General features: G+C 37.7%; 1 protein-coding gene across 3 annotated transcripts in view; it reads right to left on the reverse strand.

Annotated features, from left to right (window-relative positions):
• Nucleotides 1-12497, reverse strand: part of MGME1 (mitochondrial genome maintenance exonuclease 1) — a 16884-nt gene continuing 4387 nt past the window's right edge. For all 3 annotated transcript variants that reach the window (XM_008525380.2, XM_008525381.2, XM_008525379.2), the window contains exons 3-5: nucleotides 10208-10427; nucleotides 1580-1712; nucleotides 1-1183 (exon numbers count right to left, since the gene is read on the reverse strand). In XM_008525380.2, the coding sequence (XP_008523602.1) occupies nucleotides 1022-1183; nucleotides 1580-1712; nucleotides 10208-10427 (515 nt within the window). In that variant the 3' untranslated portion in view covers nucleotides 1-1021. The remainder of the gene's footprint in view (nucleotides 1184-1579; nucleotides 1713-10207; nucleotides 10428-12497) is intronic.

Genomic DNA, 12497 nt, shown 5'->3' on the forward strand with positions numbered 1-12497 from the left:
TTATTACTTTACTCACATCTTATATTTTATTTCTTATAATGGCTAATGAAAGAAAAAAGTAATCGCAGCACCCAACTTTTTTAAGACAGCAACTGTAACTAAAATGCTAACCTACTCCATAAAACAGGGACTCCCCCCACAAGGCCATGGTAGGTATTTAAGTTTTCCAAACCCAGTAACAACTAATAATTTTTATTACTTATCAAACGTACAAAAAATTATTAGATTTTGTTGTCTTCCATAGTTGAAAAAGTCTACAAATGATACATTTTCTCTAGGTACATGATTCATTGACTCAAGCCAGAATATGGCTACTAAGATACGTACAATTACGATTCTCAGATTGGAGTCTGGCTACTTCTGGGGGTTATTTGGTGGTGTGCCATGGGATACTGCCAATGACATGGTAAATAGGCTCCATCTTTCCAGACAGCAATGTTTACTTGAGTCTAAGGAATCACACACTTATTTTTCAAAAATGTTAAATGAAATTTTTTTCCCCAAATGAAGTATATAGAAAGCCCCAATATATAAAACAAGTTTTATGAAACTGCACTGGCAGTAATAGTTGGCTGATGGGAGTTCTCCCTCCACATACACCCTGGGGGTGCATGGCCCCTTCCCTCCTGGCATACCCTGGGGAAATGCTTGGCACACCAAGCCTCACTGCCCTCCAATCTCAATCAGACACTGGGCGTCCTGCCCAGGACCCAGAAAAGTCTACAGGGAAGTCCAAGAGCCACCAACACTGTGCTAATCCTGCTTGCTCTTTCTTCAGGTAAATAACAGTCAGAGGTAACACAGTTGGTCTTTTATGTGCTGAAGTCCAGCTCTTTAAATCTAAACTTTTTTGGCTTTTCAGTCCTTTTGGATGCAAGAAATTTCAACAAATTAATACTTCTGCTTATGTTAATGTAGCGCTCAGATCCTGTAGCATCTCCATTTTTAGATCACAGTAAACAGTGATATACCTTCCCAAACTGTAGGAAAGGGCTGAATGTTCTCAAACAGCATCCTGACCCTAATCTGGTTTCTGACTATTCTGCTTCTTTTCCTTCTTTGTATATTCTTCTAGTCGAAGAAGCCACTTTGCCCAGTACTGGGAACAGAGCTCAGCATCCATGAAATGTGGGTGGGCAGGGGATCCATCTTTGTAGGCCACTACAATTAAGCCACACTGAACCTAGGAAGAAACACAGGGCAATTACAGTATTTCTACAGTAAGACCAGAGTTTAGATTCATTTTCTTCTTACTCCAGGGCAAACTCAGAACAAAACAATCTATAGTAAAATCTCCTAACTCAGTTTATACGATAGGTTGATGAAAGATGGCACTAGGGCACATAAGAACACAAAGACGACAATTAAGACATTGAAGAATGGACTGTGATCACTAAGGAACTATTAACAACAACAGGAAGCCCAGGAAGAGGAGGGGGGAAGGACTTTTTAAAGTGGTAGAAGGACAAGGAACAGATTAAGCAGTAGGATACAAACAGAGCAGAAGTTATAAGGAGTTAAGTAGCTATAAAAAATCATTCAGCAAAGCTTTAAGTAAGTAGAGGCTCAGTGTCCTGACCTGAAAGCTATAGTTGGCATCATGGTTTATGGCACCAACGTATGCCACAACTTGCAGTGGGTTGTCAAATGTATTTCGGATAAAAGGTTTTGGTTTCTCTGATGTCTTCCAATCAATCACACACAGCTTGCCCCTAAAGAGAAACCAAAGGAAGTCTTTGTACATAATAATTCAAACTGAGGTTAACCCTCTTCTTACGTGGTTTACTACCTGTCACCCAATGACTGTTGCTTCTATTCTCCACTTTCCAAAAACACAGCTCCCCTGAGCTTTACTCCTTAGGACTAGAAAGGTGTGATGTTCTCTTTCCTGTGAGCCCTTTAGTCAGGTCAGTAATGAGCCTGTCAGGGGTGTGACAGAAAATGTTTCCTGAAGTGCACTGATGAGAGCTCCAGGTGCAGGCACACATGGGAGTGCTGGGAAACAACTTTTCCGAAGTTCAAGTTTCTAAACTTTGTCGAAGTTCCTTTGGCCCTCCACAGCCTCCTTTCCTTTAACAGCTGACAGGGGAACAGAAACTACATTTCTCATTATCTTAGTTGATTTTGCTTCAAATGTCTATCAGAATGAACCACAACAGACGAGTAGCAAAGTTCCTATCATGAAGGACTATACATCATGGAGCCTCAGAAATTCTCTTGCTCAGAAACCAAAGCTGGGGTTCACATCCATCAGCATTTAATAGTCATCACCTATATGCAGAAATACAAATAAGGAGACCTGGTGCATGCCCTAAAAGTTTACACACAGGGTAGGGAGTCTTACTATTAGGGATATTGGGAAAATAAAACTCCTGCCACTTTTTTAAGTCAAATTACCAGTGCATTCCTTCCCACTCCCCCCATCCTGGTGGGATTTTATACTTCCCAACTGCAGATATCAAAAGGATCATAGGGCGAGTGGACTAATAACTAGTGACTCTCAAAGGGCTCTATCTATTCAATCTGCCTTTCATGACTTCAATTTCAAAATTAGCAGTTTAGAGGGAGATTTTGTACAAAGTATGTAAGTTACCTACCTGTCACCATAACTTTAGAGTTACAACTTATGCAAGTGAATATCAGTCTAGAGTAGCACTGTCTAAAAGAAATAAAATGCGAGCTACACGTAATTTTAAATTTCTAGTAGCCACATCAAAAAAGAAAATGAAAAAGAAACAGGTGAAGTTTTAATATTTTATTTAGCCCAACACATCCAAAATATTATCACTTCAACATATAATCAATATAAAAAAGTATTTAAAGGGATATTTTATGTTCTTTTTTTGTACTAAGTCCTTGAAATCTACTTTGTATATTTACAGCATACCTCAGTTTGGACTGGCCACACTCAAGTGCTTAATGGCTGTATGTGACTAGTCGCTACTCTACTGGACAGTGCAGATCTAGAGGTAATTTTTTTATAATTGTTTTGTAATATCACAAAGTTTGACAATCTATGCAAATGAAGAGAGGGCTTGAGTAACCCCAGGGACTAGCATTCCCAGTTCTCTTCCTTGAATAAATCAAAATAAACATTTCTAAAATAAAGAGTTCTGCCATGGACCACTGTTTCTAGCAACACACTAGTAACTTGTAGAACTTAATAATGTGAAAAAAAATCTTAATAGTATAAACCCAAATTAAAACTGCAAAAGGACTGGGGCTGGCCCCGTGGCCGAGTGGTTAAGTTCGCGCGCTCCGCTGCAGGCGGCCCAGTGTTTCGTTGGTTCGAATCCTGGGCGCGGACATGGCACTGCTCATCAGACCACGCTGAGGCAGCGTCCCACATGCCACAACTAGAAGGACCCACAACGAAGAATATACAACTATGTACCGGGGGGCTTTGGGGAGAAAAAGGAAAAAAATAAAATCTTTAAAAAAAAAAAAAAAAACTGCAAAAGGACTGTTCACAATTAGCTCTTAAACAAATGAGAAGATGCTCAACCTAATTTACATGAAATGCAGACTGGAATTACAACATACAATGTTATTAAAATTATTAAATTGTGTTATTAAAGGTGTGCAAAAATAAGCACACTCATATCTGTGATAATTTAAAATGTACATACTCTTTGACCCCACAATTTCCCTTTTAGGTATGTAGCAGAGAGCAATGGTTTGATATCCTAGGTTCAAGTGACAAGCGCCTGGAAATTTAAGAAGTATTCATGTCTAGACCTACTTCAGATCAATTGAATTTATCCAAACTGCGTGTCACCCACCAAAACAAACAAATGAACCTGGGCACCTGCCTAGAGAAACTCTCACAATAGTGTACAAAGAGACATGTTCATTGCTACAGTTCGTAACTGTGAAAAACTAGAAATCTGTCTATTACAGAAATCTAGAGTCTATTTAGGGCTTGGATGGTAAATTGTGGTTAATTTTGTTCAATATTAGCTCTTAGCATGGTAGCAGCTACGCACATATTCCTGGAGCAGCTTACACACAGCTTATGGCAGTCAGAATGGACAAAAAGCATCCAGTCCTCCAAATATCAGGGATCTGTGCTCTATCACTGTTTCTGACCACAGAGGTGTAGGCAAAGAGGAGGATGGCCATTTTTGTTGCCTCTCCCCCTACTGTTGCAAGCCCTTCTTCCTCTGGCTGAAGTGACTTCCAGGGGATTTAAAAGGCTGGCACCATTTCACCCCCTGCCCCTACTTCATTTTTCTCTTTTGGAAGTCAAACTCTAAAGACTATCACATCCAAAAGCAACTGCACATTTGGAGAGAATGAGAAAATGACTGTGCATGTCCAGGGAAAGGCACTGGCTCAGAAAAGAGCTGAGAAGATCTTAAGTTTACACCTTAGGGTTGACTTTTAGCACAGAGATAGCCTACAATAAAAATCCCAAAACAATATACAAAACCCAGCAAACCTCGGGGGTACAGAGAGACGAGGATTTCCAGTGTTACCACAATATCAGATTCAAATGTCCAGTTTTCAACAAAAAATCACAAGGCATACAAAGAAAGAGGAAAGCATGGCCCATTCAAAGGAAAAAAGTAAATCAACAGAAACTGTCCCTGGAAACGTGATAGCATATGTCCTAGACAAAGGCTTTTTTAGTTTTAAAGATGCTCAACAATCTCAATAAAGGTAAATACATGGGCAATTATAAAAGCTAGTATTATTGTAACAATGGCTTGTAACTCCACTTTTTTGTTCCTATGTGATTTAAAAGAGTAATACTTTTAAAAAGTTAGTCTAAAAGCTAGTATTAATGTAACTTTGGTTTGTATTTCCATTTGTTTTCTACGTAATTTAAGAAACTAATGCATCTAAAAAATCATTAGTTTATGTTTTGGGGCACATAATATATAAACACATAATTTTGTGACATCAACAACTGAAAGGGATGGGGACGGAGCTATCGAAGGAGCAGAGTTCGTGAATGTTATTGAAGTTAAGCTGGTATAAATTCAAATTAGAGTGTTACAACTAGCATGTTAAATGTAATTCTTGTGGTCATCACAAGAAAAATAGCTATATAATATACAAAAAAAATGAGGAAGGAATTGAAACATTTCACTACAAAAAAATGAACAAAACACAGTAAAATGCAGGAAATGAGAGAGAAAAAATCTATAAGGCATACAGAAAACAAAGAGAAAAATGACAGAAGTCCCTTCTTATATCAGTAATTACTTTAAATGTAAATGGGTTAAACTTGCCAAGCCAAAGCCAGAGACTGGCAGAATGCATAAAAATACATGATCCAACCATAAGCTCTCCACAAGAGACTCACTGTATATCCAAAGATGCAAATAGATTGAAGGTGAAAGGATATAAATAGATATTCCACGCAAAGAGTAACCGAAAGAGAGTAGGGGTGGCTCTAATAGCAGACAAATTAGACTTTAAATCAAAAAAGGTGACAAGAGACAAAGAAAGACATCCTATATTAATAAAAGTTTCAACACAGCAAGAAGATAGAACAATCATGAACATTTATGCACCAAATAACAGGTCGCAAGATATATGAAGCAAAAATTGACAAAATTGATGGGGGAAATATAGTTCTACAATAATAGTTGGAGACTTTAATACACCATTCTCAATAATGGATAGAACAAGCAGACAGAAGACTTCAAGCAACACCATAAACTAACTCGATCTACTAGACGCACACAGGACACTCCCAACAACAGGATGCAGACCTTCTCAAGCGCACACAGGACACTTTCCAGGACAAACCACACGTTAGGCCACAAATTAAAAAGACGGATATCATACAAAGTATCTTCTCTGCACAATGGGATGAAATTAGAAATCAATAGCAGAAGTAAAACTGGAAAATAACAAAACTGTGGAAATCAAACACATTCTTAAACAACCAAAAAAGACATCACAAGGGAAATTAGAAAATACTTAGAGACAAATGAAAAGAAACACACAATGTACCAAAACTTATGGGACACAGTGAAAGCAGTGTTAAGGAGGAAATTTATAGCTATAAACGCTTACACTAAAAAACAAGAAAGAATCAAATCAATAACATAACCTTATAACTTAAGGAACTAGAAAATGAAGACGCAAAGCCAAAGCTTGCAGAAGGAAGAAAATAAAAAAAAATTAGAGCAGAGACAAAATAAATAGAAAACAGAAAAGTCAATGAAATCAAAAGTTGGTTCTCTGAAAAGATCAACAAAATTACAAACCTTTAGCTGGACTGACTTAGAAAAAAGAGGGAAGATTCAAATTATAAAAATCAGAAACGAATTTGGAACAAACTACTGATTCTACTGAAGAAAAAACAAAAGGTATGGGGTTGGGGGGTACCCAGCCCCATGGTCAAGTGGTTAAGTTTGTGTGCTCCACTTGGGCAGCCCGGGGTTTTGCCGGTTTGGATCCTAGGCATGGACCTAGCACTGCTCATCAGACCATGCTGGGGCAGTGTCCCACATGCCACAACTAGAAGGACCCACAACTAAAAATATACAACTATGTACCAGGGGGCTTTGGGGAGAAGAAAGAAAAAATAAAATCTTTAAAAAAAAGAGGGTAAGAGAATATCATGAAAAATTGTATGCCAAAAAGGTGGATAACGTAGATGAAATGGACAAATTCCTAGAAACACAAAACCTACCAGGACTAAACCAGGAATAAATAGAATATCTGACTACATCTATAATTAGCAAGGAAATTGAATCAGTAATCAAAAATCTCTCAAATGAAAGCCCTGGACCTGATGGCTTTACTGGTGAATTCTATCAAACATTCAAAGAAGAACTATTATCAACTCCTCTAAAACTTTTCAAAAAAGGGCATAAAATAAGGAACTCTTCCTAACTCATTCTATAAATCCAGCATTACCTTGATACCAAAGTCAGACAAAGACACTACAAGAAAATAAAACCACAGAGCAACATCCCTTATGAACACTGATGCAAAAATCCTCAACAAAATATTAGCAAGCCAAATTCAGCAGCATATTAAAAGGATTATACACTATGACCAAGTGGGATTTATTCCTGGAATGCAAGGATGGTTCAACACACAAAAATCAATCAATGTAATATACTATATTAATAGAATGAAGAAAACTACATAATTATCTCAATTGATGCAGAGAAAGCATTCAACAAAATTAAATACCCTTTAATGATAAAAACACTCAACAAACTAGGAAGAGAAAGAAACTACCTCAACAAAATAAAAGCCATATATGAAAAACCCACAGCGAACATCAGTCTCAATAGTGAAAGAGTGGAAGGTTTTCTTCTAAGATCAGCAACAAGGCAAGGCTGTCTGCTTTCAAAGCCACTTCTATTCAACAAGAGTACCAGATGTTCTAGCCAGAGCAACTGGGCAAGAGAAAGAAATAAAACACATGCAAATTGGAAAGGAAGAAGTAAAATTATCTCTGTTCACGCATGATATGATTTTACATGTTGAAAACCCGAAGGAATAAAAAAAAAAACTGGTAGAACTAATAAATGAATCCAGAAAAGTAGCAAGATATAAAGTCAACACATGAAAATCAACTTCATTTCTATACATGAATATCAAGCAACCTGAAAAGGAAATTACAAAAACAGTTTCATTTATAATTCCATCAAAATAATAAAATACTTGAGAATTAACTTAAGCAAGGAAGTGAAAGACACCTACAATGAAAACTACAAATCACTGTTGAAAGAAATTAAAGACATAAATAAATGGAAATGGAAACACATTCCATGTACATAAATTGGAAGATTTAACTGTTACAATGTTCATACTACCCAAAGCAATCTATAAATTTAATGCAATCTCTATGACAATCCCAGTGACATTTTCTGCAAAAACAGAAAAACCCATCCTAAAATCCATATGGAATCTCAAGGAACTCCAAATAGCCAAAACAATCTTAAAAAAGAACAAAGCTGGAGGATTCACACTTGCTGATTTCAAAACTTACTACAAAGCTACAGTAATTAAAATAGTGATAGTAGTATAAAGACAGACATATAGACCAATGAAACAAAATAGAGAGCCCTGAAGTAAACCCTCGTGTTGAAGCAGAGTGCGCCAACTTGACCACTGGCCATAGGGCCAGCCCCACGAAAAGGCAGTCTTTCCAACAAATGGCCAATAAGCACATGAAATGATGCTCAACACCACTAATCATTAGGGAAATGCAAATCAAAACTACAATGAGATATCACTTCACACCCATTAGGATGGCTACTATCAAAGCAACAGAAAATAACAAGTGTTAAAAAGGAGTGGCAGAGTGGTTAAGTTTGCGTGCTCTGCTTCAAGGCCCAGGGTTTCGCTGGTTCGGATCCTGGGCATGGCATGGCACCACTCATCAAGCCATGCTGAGGCGGCGTCCTGCACACCACAACTACAAGGATCCACAACTAAAAATACACAACTATGTACCAAGGGACTTTGGGGAGAAAAAGGAAAAATAAAATCTTAAAAAAAAAAAAAAAAAGATGTGGAAAAATTGGAACCCTTGTACACCATTGGTGGGAATATAAAATGGTATAGCTCCTGTGGAATATAGTATGGCAGTTCCTAAACAACTTAAAAATAGAATTACCATATGAACCAGCCATTCCACTTTTGACTCTACATCCAAAAAAACTGAAAGCAAGAGCCTGAAGAGGTATTTGTATACCCAGGTTTATAATAGCATTATTCATGACTAAAACATGAAAACAATCCAAGTGGCCATTGACAGATGAATAGATAAGCAAAATTCAGTACATACATACGATGGAATATTAATGAGCCTGAAAAAAATTCTGACATATGCTACAACATAGATGAAGCTTGAGGACATTATGCTGAATGAAATAGGACAGTGACAAAAAGACAAATACTGTATCATTCCACTTATATGAAGTACTTAAGAGTAGTCAAATTCATAGAAACAGAAAGTAGAATGAAAGGTTGCCAGGTGCTGGAAGTAGGGGGGAATAGAAGGGGTTCCTAGTTCATGGGTACAGAGTTTCAGTTTTATAAGATGAAAAGTGTCCTGAAGATAGATAGTGATGCTTAGACTACATTATGAATGTATTTAATACCACTGAACTGTATACTTAAAAATGGTGAATTTTATGGTAAATTTTATGTCATGTGTATTTCACCACATTAAAAATATTTTTTTTTTTAAAGAGTAGGGGTGGGAGATTTACTTCTAGTAGCTTAAATTAACCAAGTCTATATATTACCCATTAAAAACTCTTTTTAAATTTCTAAAACCTTAGTTTCAAAAATGTGCAATGTTCATATTCTCAATGTTAATGCTCTTAACCTAAAGAGCAAAAATACCAAATAAACAGCAGTACTGTGGACATATTTTATAATCCCTATGAAAAGTGTTTGGTGTCAGTAACTTCTTGTAGGCCTTAGGTATAACTGATTGTATGTCTCCCTTGGATAATCTAAAGTGGAGCCAAAAATAGAAATTTCTAGGCACACATGGCTCTTCTTGGATATGAGGTACCTATGGCAGAAAACTGTTAGGTAGCCTAAACACAGTTTCCAGACTAATAAATATTCTGTCAATTTTTTAAAAATTTAAATTTTAACTAGAGTTCCAAGGGTTAAACTCACAGACTTTCCCCCCAATTCTGTTGTATTGCTCACATTCTCTTTTTGGAATAGGGGTATCTACAGGTTATATCCACCCTTGGAATTTGGAGTAAGTGGGAAAAACAGTAACACAGCAGCAATTAGAAAACTGTAGGAAGCTTTGGTAAGCTTAAAGTTCCTATCCATGTCAAACACTGCCTGGAAGCCAGGAAAAGAATGGATTTTCAGGGCTAACATATCAAGATGCTATTTTTAGGGCAACAGGAAAGAAAGTGCAGGAATTAAATTGGGTCTTCTGGCTGGTACCTTGCTTTGAGAAGAAACATGTTGGAAAACAGGCTATCCTAGAGATATTGAAAAATTCTACCTTTTCTCCACCAAACACTGTGATTTTGGAACACAGATTTACATGGATTACGTGACTCTTCACCCTGTATCTGTCCTTACCTCCAGCCCCGTTCCCAATTCTGTTACTTATCACATAGGTTTCGACCTTTCAGAGGCTGCACCTTGAAGCAGGAGTTAAGAGGAAAAGTAGTGTTTGACAGGCACCATCTGTCCCACCCTGCATTCACTCACTTCTACACTTTGATGGAAACAATCTAATACTTACTGATACTCAGCCACACAGTCCAGCAGACCTACATACTTCAAGGTCTCATGATGAACAGCGCTTTCAACAGCTCGCACTCCACTGACATCTTTCAGAATATGCTGGACACTTTCGATGTAGCCAGACTCAAGGAGATTCTCATCACTCTCTTTTAAGTTTCCCTGGGGTGAAAGTATGCTTTCCAAGGCTTTATGGAATCGTTTTCCTTGTAAAAATATGTCTGAAAGGAAAATCAGGGGAAAAGGAAAACCAAACAAAACCAAAGCTAGCACTAAAAAACAAATACTCTAAAAAACTCTGAACAGTAAAACTAAAAATTACATAAAAGTTACCTTTAAGTATCAACCCCTAACACACCACATTTCAAACTCTTGTGAAACCTAGGAATGCACTTTGAAAACCAAAGGGACTAGAATAGTTTAGAAAATAAAAGGGATTAAAATAAAGTATTTCTGGTAGAATTAGGCCAAAACTAGAACTGAAGATCCGGGTGCGATAGAATCCCACCTAGTTTATGGTACGGTGAATTTAAGTATCCATTTTAGTAAGTTAACTGGTTCTAAGAAAGAAATTTAGGGAATTGCACTTTTGTTTATACTTCTTTTTACAACCAAAACTTAACGATGAACATAGGTGGGGGAATCCTTTTACTAAGAGGCCTAGTGACTGGCAAGAAATGAAAATCGAGGCACCTACAAATTAAAAACAAGAAAGTAGATCTTGTGGGACTTGAGCACAGGGAACTTGTGATATTCTTCCCCTGCACTATTTTTTAGGGCTAAAACAGCCTAAGACAGTTGCTCTGTTCTGAATTTATCTGCTCATACACTTTTTGAGGGCTAGACAGTGCTGCTAATTTGCCCAAAAGCAAAAAGTTGGGCAGGCAGCCTGGCACACAGTCTATGTTCATTCCACTCTACCACACAGCAGAGTGAGGGAGGCAAACTCAGGGACCATTATTTAGATACACAGAGAAAAAGAGTAGGGGGGTCAGCCCCGTGGCCGAGTGGTTAAGTTCATGTGCTCCACTTCGGCGGCTGAGGGTGTCGCAGGTTCGGATCCTGGGAGCGGACATGGCACTGCCCCTTAGGCCAGGCTGAGGCGGCGTCCCACATACCACAACTAGAATATACAACTATGTACTGGGGGGATTTGGGGAGAAAAAGAAGAAGAAAAAAAAGACTGGCAACAGTTGTTAGCTCAGGTGCCAACCTTTAAAAAAAACAAAAAGGAAAAGAAACAGAGTAGGAAATCTATTTGTTTGGAGACAGACCTACAGAAAACGAGGAAAAGAATCTCATCGAATGAGGCAGTATCAAACCATATTACTACCAAGCAAACAGACAACTCATCTCCCACTGCAGACTTAACTCCTGGGTGGATTCTTCATGTATAAGAGGCAATGACATGGGGATCTAGATTACAGGATCCTTTAGATTGTAAGGCTCAGAACATTAAAAATGATTCAATTTGTCAAAATAAATTTAAAAAGATTCAAGATTTGCAGATACCATCAAGTCAGAGTATTCACTCAATAAATTAAAGGAATGAAAGGTAAAATGTTTTCAAGTCCCAGTATATAACATCCATTAAAAAAAAATAACGAATGTCCAATATTCTGACTGACAGAACTGATAGGATGGATAATATTTTAGGATTTAAAAATCAGTGTAGCAAAAAACTGCAAAAATAAACCCCAGCCCTTTCCACTATGATCAACACTTTCTTATCCTCAGCAATATCCAAGAGGTAAACTGATGCTTGGGAAGCTGACCGAGTGTTTGAGAACGCCAGCACTGGGCACATCTCTATGCCCTGGACTTTGGCAAGACCAGGCAGAAAAAAAATCTATCAGTCTAGTATTTTTAAAACTGCCACTCCTGACTCATTAATCAATTTTGTAGGTTATGAAACGCTCTTTGTCTTTCTTTCTTCTCCTTCCTTTTTTTGGGCCACAACACTAATCTGTAGGTGAGTGCCCCCTTATGGAAAAAAAAACCAAACCATGATTCTGCCTGTTTCTTAAGGTTGATCCTGAGTTAACTGCGAAACACATCAGAGTAGTAATCTAGATCAACAGTTGACTCTGGAAAACAACCATAGTTTTCTCTCTGCCTGGGATAGTGGGGCTAATTCATATTCCAAACAGAAACTCCTCTCCTTTATCAAAGGGGCCACCATTTCTTTATTTTGGGTGAAGAGCTACAGACCTAGGTTCCCACATGTGCCAACAGGTTTCTGCCTTTACATTTCTTAGAGTCCCACAAGCTGTGACATTCCTGGTTTAAGG

This window comes from Equus przewalskii, chromosome 21, assembly GCF_037783145.1.
Source record: "Equus przewalskii isolate Varuska chromosome 21, EquPr2, whole genome shotgun sequence".
NCBI lineage: Eukaryota > Metazoa > Chordata > Mammalia > Perissodactyla > Equidae > Equus > Equus przewalskii.